The following is a 15,720-nucleotide window of genomic DNA, read 5'->3' on the forward strand; positions in this document are numbered from 1 at the left end:
TATCTAGCCCGCATACATTTTTTTCGAATGTTAAGAGAACTTTTGTCAGATGTTTCTTTCGATAGCGCCGAAATTATTTATGGCACCGGTCGCAGAGATTTACCTTACATACTGGAGCCAACTCGCCTCTCTCGTAGCGATAATGTAATGAACATTGAATATGTAAGTGTTGGCTCAACAATATTATATGTAAGACTGCAAGATAGATTTGATCATAGCTCCATAGATGGGAGTACATGTGAGTACATCTGCTGACGTGAACAGACACTAAAACGTATTAGGATCTAGTAGTATATATTTTTATTAGAACTGACCCCAAACACATAGAATGGATTTTGACCAATAATTGGAATGATTTTATAAATTTGCTTTGAGATAATATGTCCATTTTAAGTTCCTTCAATGTATATAACCCAAAAGTCTGTGTTCTTCTGAAATTCAATATTTCAACATGTCCAAAAAAGTCATGTATGTAAAGACAGTGATAAATTAGTTTGTCAGTCTGTTGCAATACAATATCTTAATAAATTTGTTCTCCTTAGAATGATTTTACAGCTTCAATCATAATACTTCAGAAAGCAAAAGAGAAGGCAAGCGTTCTTCCCATTTTATTTGATATATGAAAAAATCAGCTTCCGTTTGATCTGATTCTCTATGAAAAGTCGAAATTCAGCTAGTAATTTCAGCCTCATAGCGATTCGGGTACATATTTACTGGGTTTCGAAATCAAAACCCATATATTTACGACCAAATAAATGCTGATCGGCGCAACACAATCACAATAAATACATTAAACCTTTTTATGAGCACAAACGCTAGGAATCATCGCTCTATAAAACGGCGAACAAATCTTTATCGCTGATAATCATCAAAGCTTTCATCTCTATTGGAACAGACAGGCGGCGCTTACATAATCCACGTACTACTACACTTGACATTGCGAACCCGCGATCATTAAATTGCTGGGATTTTTTATAGCTTTATTAATTCCAACGCAGCACTTAAAGCACAAATCGTGATAATGATAACAAAGAGATCGTCAGCAGTGATTATTATCTGCATAAAATGAAGCACAGCGAATGCGGCTGCTGAGGGAGCATGTATAACCGAAAATCGGGCGATCAACAAGAGAGATCGAGATCGCTGGACAATCCGATCGAGCATATCGCGTGGCGGCTTTATGTCGCTGCCGGGTTGTAAATGATTCTTTACGATGCTTAAATTGTGTTTTAATTTAATAAAATGTTTGCTGCTACCCTGCCACCAACCACCAACCACCACATTGGGGTGTGCAACAAAGTTGTGCGCAATTTTTATGTGAGCCATTGATTGGCGACGCACAAACATGGCACGCAGTTTGATAGCTCCTACTACATATAGCGGTGGTGGTCGTGCATTGAGGCAGTAAAAATCATCAAGTGGCATTTTATGCGCGGCGCTGCCACCTTGGTGGCGATTTTACGATGCGGCGGCGCTGTGATGAGTTCAACTATAATGGGTATAGAGGAGTCTTAAGATACAAATAAGGTTGTCTATGCGTTCGGCTGCTCAAATTCGGCTGCGTAAAAGTTGTAAAAACGGTTTCTGCTCTATTTTGTTTACGAAACCCCAATTTAAGCTCAATAAAAATCAACAATGTTGCCACATGTACAATAAAAATATTTAATTAATTAATATGTATATTTAATGTAGTGATTAAATGACGGCGACCAACAGAAGAAGCAATCAAAAATGTATTAAAAATTGTTTGCGCATTGGTGGCATGTACGCAATGATCATTAAGAGACGCTTCAGATTACTGAAATGCTTGCATTGGCAAAATATATGCTTACAACTCAGTGGACAGATATGAACCTTCATTTCAAGCAATTCTGCTCGACAACAATTCGCTTTTGTGTTAATTAATTTAAGTTTTAGCATTTTCATCAATTGAAACCAAATCACTTATGCGTGGCATTGACAGCACTCCAGAGGCTGACAGGCAACAGTTCCATGGAAATTGTAACTATTCCGCTCACGATCACCTCGTCTCATTAGCGCCAGAGTAATGAGCAAGTTGGCGAAAATTCCATGTCAACCACACGCATACCTCGAGTCAAAAGTAAATCATGCCTCTGCACTTGCAACATGCCACATACTATTTTTTTACCTTATTTTTTGTAGTACTTTTTTTTCTGGTGACACTACTGTCTACACCTTGGCATGCGCCACGCACTGCATTTATACATTTCATTTGCGACCATCAGCATACAACAGCAATACGCAAGACACTACTTACTGCCACATGGTTGCAACTGTGCCTCTGGCGTAGGTGCCTGATTAGCTATTCTGCGCCAGCCGCAATGAGGTGTTCAGAGTATTTCACTTATTTCTCTAATTAAATGATCAGAACAACAGCGCCAAGCAATCAATGTGCAACATTGGCGGCAATGCCAATGCATTGATGAATGATCGATTTGATTGACGGCTACAGAAAGCGAAAGCTTCTCGATGAACATGTACGACATCTTCATAAAAACGTATGTATCTACTTATGCTTGTAAGCTGAAGACAATATATAGAGCGTTTCATATTGGGTGTTGCCACACTATGGCAATATTTTTGTACACGTTGACATAGTAGACTTCTTCTTTTAGTTTTCTCTAACTATTATTCGTCTCTTAGAAACCTTCGAAATTTAAAACATTAGTTCCGTGCATTTGCTAAATTGTATTGAACTCCTAAATGTAGGCAAGGTTTTCTTATTTTATTTCGTTTCAGAATTATTTGAAAGCTTGAAAACAGTAAACCCGATTTTGTAAATAAAGTTAGGTTAGAGTGGCTATTCTCCTGTACCACAAGAGATCTCACTTGGACAGCAAAAACTCCAAAAATTGAATGCCCAAGATACCCAAGTAACGAAAAAGCGCTTTGAGCCTTTCACGAATTTGAGCAGGCAACTAATTTGTAGTCGGGATACTTCAGCTGGTTCCTCGTAGTTTGTCCTGCCAAGATATTTCCGCGGCAGTCTAGGCAGTCTTGATGACTCAATATCTCCTGCATGTAACCCCATAGGGTAGTGGCCAGCGATAAAACCTATCATCACGGCCAGTTGAACCTTATTAAGAGCAAATACCTCAGTGGATCTCCACTAGTTGGGTTAGGTTAGGTACGAAGGCTGAGTGAGAATAGTTCCTATGACCTCTTGCGATTTACTTTGGGCCTGGAAGATTTAGCGACAGAATAGGTGCTAGTGACTGTTCAGCGCCTCCTCAGTTCTGCTGAGACCCATTCATCCAGAAGCAAGTTACAAGAGGATAATGGTGCTCCTACTTGTTCCCATCCCACTGTTTTTTACTCAATAAGAATCAAATGAAATATTTATTTGTCCTCTACATGTAGTTATTTTTTATGTCCTAGAGCTCATATAGTAACTTTCTTGACTCCTTTTTGCTTGCAATAATTTTATTAATGATCCGCTTAGCTCTGAAACACTTTAATACCTTTTGGAAAGAAATCAGAAGATAATTTCGGGAGTTAATCAAATGACAGTAATGTCAACTGAAATGTCGAAGAGTTTGGTTCATCAACTATGAACTGCTATCCTACGGCCGAACTCTGACTGTACTGTTAGCAATTAGATCGTCTAAAGGAAGCAGTTGAACAGAAGCCGCCATTTTGGGCTGATAGGAGAGGGGTTGTGTTCCAATAGGACCACAATATCCATAATGATTTACAAGAAACTCTGGGAGCTTGTTTGGGAGGTTCGTATGCAATTCGGATTTGGCAATATGTGGCTGTTAGCAGTTCCTGTCTATGGCGAATGATTTTGCTGGTTCTCTTGAAGAAGGGCTTGTAAAAATCGAATATGCCAGTTTTTTTTCCAATGAGAACTAGGGTTCTATGAATGAGACATTATGAAAATATCTTCAACATCTCGAACAAAACGGTGCATGCGTGTCCGAAATCGGATCATTCTAACTAGCTAAATAAAACCATAAGTTTGACGCAAAAATAATGGGTTTCGGTCTAATTTCTTCTTCTAAAATATGCAATGTCTTCTCTAAAAATGAGCAGATTTCTGAATTTTTTGAGTGAGGATGTATTCAGACAATATGTCAAAAGAAAAAAGTCCGAAGAAACGCACTCTGAAACACCTTTTTCGCTGCTCTCCACCATAAGCCTGATCTATACACAGCAGAGCAGTAACCTCTAGGAAATTAAGGCGAATCCCTCGTATGTTTCTACCGCATTATTCTATACTAAAAGTATGAATTATCTGTTAACCCATTAGATAAATATTCCATGTCTAAATATGAACCTTTACCTTCCTAAAAACCAAATCCCTTTAAGCCAAGTCTTTCACAGTAAGATGGCAACTCAATTTTCCAAGCTTTTCAACTGTTTCTGCAACTACCCGTTATACTTGTTGTTTTTGCTTTTTTTTGTTTCCAGCTCACAAAAAACACAAAAATGTAGCAGCACATTGACAACAATTGGAATTTTGATGAGTTCATTTCGCATTGATTTGCTGTCAGAACGCCAACGTTGCAATGAATCCCAAGCGGCAAGCGGCACTAAGGTACTTCAAGCCACTGCAGAAACCGGAATAAAAACATCAAGCAGCACTTATTGTGTATGACGAGCGCTTCAGCAGTGGTAATGATGCGAGTATGTGTGGCATGTAATGTACTTCCTTATAAGCGCATTTCCGTCTTGCCACAGTTCCGCACCGTAAATCCAAAGACAACTCGTCGGCAGGCAATCCTTTCGCTTTTATTGAATATATAAAAATGTTGCTTGCTTCTTTGTTGTTGCCAGCAATTTTTGCAGAGGTTTTTCGGCATTTTTCCCAGCATTGTGGTGGCATTTTGCAAATCGGCCAGGTGTTTGCATTGCTTTTGTGTGCAATTCACTATTTCTATTTTCTCCGTGTGTTTTTTTGCGAAAATAAATCGATTTTCGCTTTTGCAAAAACCCGTGTCTATTTTCGCCTTCGAAAATGTCAATAAAAGCCGACGGCAGCGATCGATCGGCTGCTTGACAATGCCAGTGACACGCAAAATATCCGCACTCGCCACAAAATTCTTTCACATATCACCACCACGCACATATTTCTGTTCTTTGTGACATTCTTTTGCATATCCTTTCTGCTGTGTCTGTCTGCTGTTTTCCATAATCGTTTGCTTTGTTTGCGATTTTCAATGCGCATCATTAACACTTTCTTTCTACCTTTCTCTGGCCGCTTTTGTTGCTACGTTTACATTTTTCGTCCTTTGTGTTGATGTTGCTTTTGTTGTTGCAAATGTCTTTCCTTTGGGTGCATGTGTTGAGTACCCTTTTCTTTGCTTGCCTATTCAAATATTGAATTAAACCACCGCTGTGGCTGTGATTTGACATTTTCCATTTGAAAAATCACTTTTTCGCCTCCTTTCTCGGCATGTCCTTTCAAGCAATGCAAATAACGGCGCACAATAGTTTGGTTTGTGAAGACAATGCCTAATGATGCGCCTTTCAAATTGCTCTCAAAATATGAAGAGAAAAATGAATTTGGTGACTTGGAAGACCAGTAACGTGAGGAACGTGTGTTCAAGGGCAGTTCCCAACTTTTGACTTTTGGAATCATTTGGAACTCTAGTTTTTATTTCGATGTCGTTTGGTGATTTTGACTTCGGTTTGATAATAAGTATATATTAATAGTTTTTAATCTAGGTGGGCAAGCCCGATATGGTAAAACAGTGTTTGGACTCAGCCCTTTATATTGTATATGTTTAAAAGAGATTCCCAAACATAAATATTCCGATTCTTCTACCAAGAACCAGCAAAATAGTTAATTTTTACTGCCTTCTTTCCTAAGTCTTTTTAATGTATTCTAGATTAATCTCATCTAACTCATTAACTACCGAAATTTCTTTTTGAAATGATAGTTCTCTCGCGGTGACTGGATTGGTTTGAATTCATAACAATAAGATTGGAGATTTCCATTCTTTCAGATCAAGGTAGTTCAAATTAGGCCTCTGGTTGTATCACGGTCTGGAAATTAATCTCGGATAATTAAAGTGTGATACAGGATGTTTCTCATAACCTTTCTAATATATATCGACGGAACATACTAAACAGCTAAAGCAAATCATTCTGATATAAAATGCCTTGATTTACCTCGGCTGAGCTGGACAAGCGCTAGTCATTCACTAGCACTTGCGTAGTCGACAGATCCTTCTGGCATAGGTCAGGTGAATCGCAGTAGGTCTACCGAACTCTTCGACCTCAGTAAAGATCATCTCTTCTTTGTCGTAAGGGTTCTAACTGCTCATTGTCTCATGGGATCCACGCTGTAAGGTTAAACAATCTTACCGATGCTGGCTGTAGAAGCTGTCCTCTGGGGAACAATCATACAACCTAACCTAACCTAGTTAAAATTCATGCTGGGCCAATGACAGTTACTACACTACTTTCCAGTCATTCCGAACTAGGAGGACCTCGCTGAGCTTACGTAAACTCCGCTGTTCAATAGAGAACCATCTGGCAAACTCCTTGATTAGTGAAGCAAGGACGTATCATTCCGAACCAGAAGGATCTTGCTAAGCACTCGTGAGGTCCTGTTGTTCAATAGAGAACCTTATGAGACCTATCAGGAAAATTCCGAAAATAGTGAAGCAAGGGCGGATCATATCGAACCAGAAGGACTTCGCTAAGGTGAGGTGAGGTACTGTTGTTCAATAGAGAATCTTAAAAAAAAAAAACCATCTGACAAACTCTTAGAATGGTAAACAAGGGCGGATAGTGACTAGGGAGTGTTTGGTTAACATCGTTCTCATCTCGGCGATCTATGTACCTTAGTGATCTAGTCAAAACCATATCAAAATGCAGGCAACCACAATCCATACGGAGGATTATAAAAAGAGGCTTTCTAGTTTTGTACCACGTGGCAACAAGAGTCATTTAACAAATAATTAGAAAGAGACAGAAAAACAGCAGAACCAATAAAAATTAACAAAAATGAAATACAAAAGTCATGGCGAGTGCAATTCGAGTCACAAACAAACAAGGATATGAAGAAAGAAACCGATATGACCAAGCAGATGTTTTCAACTTGACCGCATCTAATGGCCTGTGCCACTGAATTGAGGGGTTTTTCGGCTTTACATGCGCTCAATCACACACACACACACACGACGATACGATAAACGAAACCACTACAAATAAATAAACGAAGTACATACGCACTCGGTGTGCCTATTTGGCTATGTAAAGAAAGTTATAACAACAACAATAACAGTAACAACATTTCAAGTTGAATGAAACAAAGAATCAAACGTAAATCAGCAGACGAAAGCCGATATTTGGCAATAAACTAAAAGCAAAAGCGATACAAAAACAAAAAGTGCACAACAACTGCGAATGGCTAGCGGATACAGTAAGGGTATCAATCGGTAGTCATGGTGGTTGCGAAGATAGTAGTGGTGTTGGTGGTGGACACACGAGCCCTGCGGTCACGAGCGATTGCTATCTAACAGCTGAGAATTGAGCTGGGATTCAATGACCAGCGCGATTTGTTGGAGGGGAAAGGTTGAGCACGTGTTTTTTGTAGAAGAGGTTAGCATTGTTTTTGAGAACTACATGTTGTGCCGTTTTGGTAGCTTGTATTTGGAGCTTTTGATGATTTAGTTAGGTTGTAAAATCTCAAGGGTTAAAAGCTTCAAGTTCGCTTTTTTAAATTAAAATTTTAGTATCATTATGTGGATTTGTTCGCGATGTGTTTTTGGAGATATAACTTCTTCTTCAGGATCATCTTTAAGTATACATGATCACTGTCCAGCTTCTGTAAGATATTGGAATACTATTTGCTATCGTGTAAGCAGATTTGTGATGGATTCAAGACCCTTCGTTGCTGAGTCGATGTATGAATGTATACACCAGCTTCAGTTGGTATTACTAAGGATATAAATGCTTCTAAGTATGATCTCCAAATCGAGAATCTGTCGTTCAAACCACTTATGGATGACCAATCGAAAAGTGGTGGGACAAATTTCCTTAGTCAAAATATGGACTATCACAAATATTTCCAAAGTTATATGAAATATAAAAAATGGCTCTGTATGTGATTTCACGACCTATTTCCCATGAACCTCTTAATCTCTTAATTTGTTTACCATGAGCATTGGAACTTTTAATAGCCATCTATCTCAGGAACTTATGAAGATATCAAACTTGAAAGCCTATTTGAAAATCCATCAGATATTTATCTAGATTTAGGTAGTCTTTTGAGAGGTAACACAACCACAAAATATATAAAAAATTGCCTCGAAGTTATAGATCCAATGTATTAAAAAAATAACGGGAACTTTAGTCCAACAATGTTCAATAGTTAACACTTTTGTATTTATTATATTGATATTCATGTCCATGAGTTGTTTACAGTTTCAGCTGTATTCATTGTTTACTTTGTCTGTAGTAGGCGCTAAGGTTAAGGGCAAAAACAACATTGCAACGATGGCCCAGTCTCCAACTTCGGCAGAAATTACTCCGTGGGACGTTTTCCTATTTCCAAAAATAAGGAGAATTTTAAAGAGTCAACGTTTTACTAGCATATGAGAAATCGCTTAAGGAGCCAAAGGCTATCCCAAAAATCGTGGTTGAGAAGCCTTTCGACGATTGGAAGAGGCACTCGCATAGGTACATACTATCGAATCGGGACTATTTTGAAGGCGACAATATTAATGAAAACGAATGAATAAATTAAAAAACAAAAATGAAAAAAAAAACGAAAATTCTCGTTATTTTTTGTACAACTCTCCTAGATATGTATGGAGTCCGATATTTCATTGACTTAACTTAAGCACAGCTACTAACTCGATTGTGTACCATATATTTTGTTGTCTTTATTTTTGTAAAAAAATATATATTTTCTTACGACCCTCTCTCACTAAGATTTTAATGCAGCTCCATTAAAATGCAACCCCTAGTAAAGTAAGTGAGTACCAAATACATAAATAAATGACTTGGTGTACTAGTATATAATAAATACATACATATATGTATGTACCTATATATATATGAGTATATCCATATGTAGTAACCACTTTGTTTATGTTTTTTACCCTGCAAGTGTTGACTACAGCTTGACGTGCACGTAACTCGTAAATACACCTGCCACGCGCCGTTGCGCCAACAGCATGACAATAACAACAACAGTAATACATATGTAGAGCTATATAAATAAATATATATAAATGTCTGAGCGTACAGCGGAACTGTTGCATGACCACTGGCATGCTGTGGCAAGTAAATAATTTTTTATTTTAATTTTTTTTTTATTATTTTTATATTTTTTATCTTATTTTCGTAGTTATTGTTATGTATCTTAAGGGCTCTGCATTTAATTAAAATATTTACCAAAATCTACCACTAAAGTTAAGTGCTACAGCCAGCCGATATAGTGCTCACCACAGCGGCCAGGACTTGTTCAGCTGGATCGGCGTGCCGCCAAACGTTGAGAGATACATACATATATACATATATGCATTAAATCATACTCAGTGCTATTGTGTAAAATTATTCCACCAAAAACCGAAAAAAACAAAAAATTTCTAGTTCATGTTAATGTGTCACCAGCAGCCGAAATGTAATGCTTTGTTGTTCTTATTGTACTAATGAAGGTAGTTCGCCCTTGATTTCGTTACCTTGTTGCATGTGTGGCTTAACAAGTTGCCCTCGTTGTTGCGCTTATTACTAGGATGGACCTACTATAACTTTTTTGATAATTACATGGCAATTATAAAGCGAGTGTTGTTGTTATTATAATTTTCATTTTGACGTTGCTTTCATTTAAATTATATACTCGGCTGAGCTGTTTGTTGAAAGGACGTGAGCGTGCTGTTGCACGTGGCATACACGCCCGGATATACGCTTTATGCTCGAGTGCATAGCTAATTGCTTTTCACAGGACATTTGAAAATATGGAATATTTATAGGGAGAGCTTTGACTTATAGAGGAGAGGGCGATGCAAAGGCTTTAGTATTTTACGATATATTTTTTTAGGGTTTTTGTATTGTAATGATCATTTTCTCTAAATTATGCTCATTCACGATCATGTATGACCAATTGCAAAAACTTATTAATCAAAGGGTTTTTGAGCTTCCTTCAGTATTTCTGCTAGTTGTTACAAAGCTCTTATAGATATCATGTAGAATTAAAAACAAGTTCAGAGTTTTAATGAAAGTTAACACATAAGTCCTTCAATGCATGATCTATAAATTTCTATACTTATGATATTCAAATGTTCAAGCTTTTCAATAAATATATGCTTCTTTCGAAGATCCGTCAAACTTTTGTTAATCTCACTATGTAAAGTAGCATCAATAAGTTTACTACTTATTAGAGAATAGACCCGAATTCATCTTCTCGAAGACAAAGTCTTTACATTATTACTACAGAGTTGTAAACATTTCAATTCAAAAAGACAAATTTCTTCTAAAATTATGTAGATTGCTAAGTATAACAAATATAATTAGATATGACTTTAGCTGACATATACATATAATCAAGTACTAAAGCCAATTTGGGCCTATGGAACTCAACTATGGGGTTGTTCAAGTCAAAGCTGTATTGCCTGCATTTAGCGCTTCCAAAATAAGGTACTACAAAGTATAGTTAATGCTCCTTGGTATGTTAGATCACCGTGATCTTGGTGTGGATTCGGTAGTAAAGGAAATAACCAAACTTGCAAAGTCTCACGAAATGAGGCTTAGATAGCATGTAAATGAAGAGGCATCCAGACTCATCGGAACTGCTGAACGAGAAAACCGACTGAAATGAATTTCTCTAACATTTAGCTTTAAATTATTATTTTTCACTTGTTAGAATTGAATAATCATTGTATACTAGGCACAATTGAATAAAATAAAAATAAAAAAAAATGACTTTAGTCTTTCTTTCGAGCGAAAACTTATATACTTTGTGCGATTTCTCAGAAGAACGTGTTATTTTCAAAAGAATGGGTTAGTGTCTTTCAGAAGGAACTCGGCACATTTCAGTAACCTTCTATTTTTTTAAGGATATCTGATGATTTTTTAGTCTTTGGTTAATTTAATTGTTAAGCTCCACGAGCAATAAGTTTTTAGATATCTAATGTTGTGGACAGATAAATGAAAACTTGTTAAGACAACACCTGACCGCAAGTGGATTGCTTTGCTCTAAACCACTGAAGATATATTCTAAACCAATCAAAAATATATAGTATGTTTTTAAGCGATATGAGATTAGGATAAATTCTTAAAAGTTCCAAGCTACAATATTATCATTGATTGCTCTACAGTAAAGCAGGTTGGACAGCTAGTAAATGGCTGTGTTATATTTGTGAAGATCTTAAAAAACAAATAAGTGGTTCGGCAGATCACATGTAGTCTACTGATATTGAACTCGCATGTAATATAATTTATCTACTTTTATATGTATTCCTAGTTAGTCGAAGGGCAATAAATAAGCGGCTATATTAATTTCTTAATATTATTGCTTTCATAGTTTTCTTCTCAGTTGATTTGCTGTTGATAGTGTTAGAGTTACATGACTTGGAAAATTTTCAGTATTAACTTTTACCTAACTTTGTAACTTCATTGAAGCAACACAGACTTGTATATGGGTCTAACACCACTTAATGAAGAACAAGGTTCGACTTTATCAATTCCAAACCAAAACAAAGCCTTCACGACATTTTTATAAAATTTTAAACCTTCGAATTCAAGAAATGATATTAAATTTCTTTTAAAATATTATAGAATGCAAAATTCAGTTAATAGAATAGCTGCCAAGGCTTAAGTTTTTCTTTCGAGTGTAAACTCTTAAATTTGGTATGATTACGGCTTTATTCCCTAGAAGAAAGGGTCAGTGTTCTTCAGAACGAACTCCGCTTGTGCCAGTAACCTTCCATATTTTAATGAACGATATCTAAAAATATTTTAGACCGATTGTAGACTAATTTGTCTTCTTTTTAAAGCTAAATTAAGCTGTTATTGATGGCCAAATGCGAAGTTGATAAGACAACATATGATCGCAAACAGCTATACTCATATAGTTCAAGATAGAGTGAGACACACTTATTGATAGCTCGATAGAAGCTTCGATAGCTTATTTGGGATGCTCTTTTTCATCCCCTTTATAGTCCAGACCAGCACCAAGTGATTATGTCCTGTCTATGGGTACATCTTCTATATGAGAGGCTTTACGACATAACTTTCAAAATTTCAACAAGTTGTTGAACAAAACTGTGCATATTTGATATAAATTGGATCATTCCAAACTTTGTGTTAAACTTTCAATTTTATGTCTAAGTAATGAATTTTATACTATACTAGACCTAGTCTTATCATCGTGAGGAATGATTGGATCAGTCATGAGTGAATCAAATTGTGTTTTAAAGGGAAACAGAATAATTGATATTTTAAGCTTAAAATTAATCAAGAAGAATTTGCTAAAAATCGACCAAATATGGCCGATGCCGATACCAAGGCTGAGTAATCAGTCGGACTCTACTTATTACTATTATTCTCGTAATTTGCTATTGATATCATGCCTTGGAAAGATCATTAGGATCAGCTTTTGTTTAAGCTTTTAAGCTTCATTGAAATTTCTAGGAGTTTCTAGGTACACCTAAAATTTCTTTATTGTAATCTTGTTATATTTATGACGCCAGAACTAATAAAAATTTTTACAAGAAGAAAAAAACAAATTTTTTAACTAAAAAAAATTGTACCGCGAAGCCGCTCTTTTATATCAAAGATATGAGGATGAAAACTATTTATAAACTGATATAGTCATAGCGTAGTAAGGACTTTAAATGAACTGACAGAAAATAAAAGATCGACACTTTAAACTTGGATTACACATTCTCCTCATTTTTAACTACTCCTGGGACTCAAAATCGCAAAATAAGTTCCGCCAAAAATCCTCCTTTCAAGGGAATATTCAGCACAACTGCAGAATTTTTATGTAAATATCGTTTATCTTACGAAAGCAAACGTCGAAGAAGCCTAACATATCCACAACATATCCTTATTCTTCGAGTTCTCAATGAACACTGAGACTGAGCGCATGAAATCACATTTCGCAACTCAAAATCAAAGTAAAATTCTCAAACCCATTAAAGAAAACATAATAAAGTAAACAGGTAAATGAGCAAGAGTCTAGCAAACCAAAGCAAGAGCGTTGAGATGTCTTCAAGTAGATACTCTTCTTCAGCAATTTGCAGCTGTAAACCAGATTGGGAACAGTTTTTTTCGTTTTGCAAGATCACGAACGTGAAGAACGAGTTCACGGTCGCGCTCAGTCTCACGCACGCACTCACTCAAGTGAGTAGAACAAGGAAGAATGCTTGCGATATCAATGCATTATTATTTACCTGAGCCGACTGATAAGCGGCACATCTTTTTGCCAAAGTTGAGTGCGTGCGCTAGCAAACGGTTGTAGCGGCGAGTGATCGTTGCACGAACAGCGCGATCGTAGGTGAGTGAGAGCGTAGTTGCAGAGAGTTGTTGCGCGAAGAGTAAGAGAGTGGTTGTTATATTGGAGTATCTGATGTCTGTAATTTAAAGAGCGCGCTTGAGCTCGGCTTTACGTGCGTTGTTATGGTTTCGTATTTACCTGTTCACAAAACTGATCAGTAAACTATTTAGCAGTGCGCTCATATCAAGCGCTGCTTTTCTCTTATAAGCACGCGCTCTCACTGCTAATTGGTTGTTGAGCTGCGGTACCTTGGCGACCTGGCGCAGGAGTTGCTTTTTGCTGGCTGTGAGTGTAGTACAAAACGCAAAGGTTTAGGACGAAGGGACTCATTCTTGTGCAAGGTGTCGTAGGATCAAGTTCACTTGAACTTTAGAAAGCGCAAATAATTGTATTTTTTAACTAAGTTATACAAAGCAAACATCGAATTTAACACAACAACTTTCAAAGTGCTTGTGTGTTACAACAAATACGTAAAATAAAAAATACTCAAACTGATTTACGGTTGCTAAACAGCCGCTTTACACCGATGGTGAACATGTCAAGCGCGGTCTTTACGCACTACAATCCGAAAGCTAACAACGCGCTGCAGTGTTACAATAAAAATATTAGCCATCAACAACAACAGCAACAACTCAGCGCCGCTGTGAAAATGTTCAAATATCAAAATATAGCGCCCGCGCCCACAATGTCACTAGCCAGCGGTGGCTGCACTGGCGCTGAGATTAAAACGCGCAAATATACGCCGCGCGCACCCAGTAACGGCGGCGGTCCCTACAGCGTCGATCAAACGCAATCGGTGCAGCGGCGCAATGCGCGCGAACGCAATCGCGTCAAACAGGTGAACAATAGCTTTGCACGCCTGCGCCAACACATACCGCAAACGATCATCACGGATCTGCTGAAGGGCGGCGGCCGTGGACCGCATAAGAAAATCAGCAAAGTGGATACGCTGCGCATCGCGGTCGAGTACATAAGGCGGCTGCAAGATTTGGTCGATGACTTGAATGGCGGCAGCAGCGGTAGTGCTAATAGCAACAGCGTCGTGCCGAAAATGTGCAGCGCGCGCAGCAGTGAAGGTTTGCTATTGACAGACAATACTACTTCGAGCTCGTTCAGCAGCAGCAGCAGCAATCTCAGCATGTTGTCGCCAGATTCGCCAGCGCGTCAAACACCGAACTCGAACGGCGGTGGCTTAGCAGCGGCGGAGCAATTGTATTATGCCAGTAACGCTTTGCAAGCTTTCCAGCAACAACAACAGCAGCAGCAGCAACAATTTAACTCTACGCTACTCACCGCCGAAGCGTTGCAAGCATACGCTGCACCACAAGCCGCACAGTCCGCGCAGACGCAGCTCGATATTGGTTGCCCCTCGCCTACCTCATCCTTCAACTCTTTCGATTCGGGCACTTTTGTGCATTCGCCAGTGCCACATGCCTCAAGCGGCGAAGCGCAGCGCAGCGCTAACGGTAATAACGCGCAGATTGATGCGAATCTGCAGTTGAAGTTTGAGCCATATGACAGCTTCAATCTGCATGAGGAGGACTGCACGCCCGACGATGAAGAAATACTCGACTACATTTCGCTGTGGCAAGAACAATAAGTGTTGCACGGGTAAAAATTTGTAAATATGCAGACGTTCAGGGATAAAATGCCAGTGAATTATTAATTGTAAATATATAAGTGTGTGCGTGCTTTTTCGTTTTTAAGCTTACTCAGTTACCTAGTCAAATTAGTTGAATTTGCCAATTTTTTTCATAAAAACAAATATCTATCGAAAATATATATATCGAAAGTAGTTGTAAGTAGTTGTAGTTTTTGTGTGCCTTAGTTCAAAATTATGTACATGGAGAGATATGACTACTTGTAAAGCATTTACAGTTAGGTTTAAGTGCTTTTAGCTTTTAATGGAAGACAATAATTAGCGTTAAGTAGTAGACTAAGCAAACCACTGGAAGACACTAAACTCAAGTAATTTTAAGGCTGAAAAATTATGAATATTATTAAGTGTAAGAATTTTTAAATTTTATATTGTTAAATTAAAAATAATTAAAAAAATATCAAAAATACAATGAAGAAAAAAAACAAAAAAAATTGTTTAATTATTTATTTTCTCAAGGTTTTAACAATTGAAATGTGGTTTTCATTGAGAGTGAAAATATTTATTGTCTATGCTTCAAATTTTGATTGTAAAGTCTACAGAACGACTTGGAACATTTTGAAATTTATTGAACAAAACAAAA

General features: G+C 37.5%; 1 protein-coding gene across 1 annotated transcript; it reads left to right on the forward strand.

Annotated features, from left to right (window-relative positions):
- The first annotated feature begins 13,797 nt into the window (after nucleotides 1-13,797).
- LOC105212227 (achaete-scute complex protein T4) lies at nucleotides 13,798-15,478 on the forward strand. Its single transcript, XM_011184094.3, has one exon. The coding sequence runs from the start codon at nucleotides 14,007-14,009 to the stop codon at nucleotides 15,078-15,080; it is 1,074 nt and encodes a 357-aa protein (XP_011182396.2). The 5' UTR covers nucleotides 13,798-14,006; the 3' UTR covers nucleotides 15,081-15,478.
- Nucleotides 15,479-15,720: the final 242 nt, after the last annotated feature.

The sequence above is a fragment of the Zeugodacus cucurbitae genome, chromosome 5 (genome assembly GCF_028554725.1).
Source record: "Zeugodacus cucurbitae isolate PBARC_wt_2022May chromosome 5, idZeuCucr1.2, whole genome shotgun sequence".
NCBI classification, from domain to species: Eukaryota; Metazoa; Arthropoda; class Insecta; order Diptera; family Tephritidae; genus Zeugodacus; species Zeugodacus cucurbitae.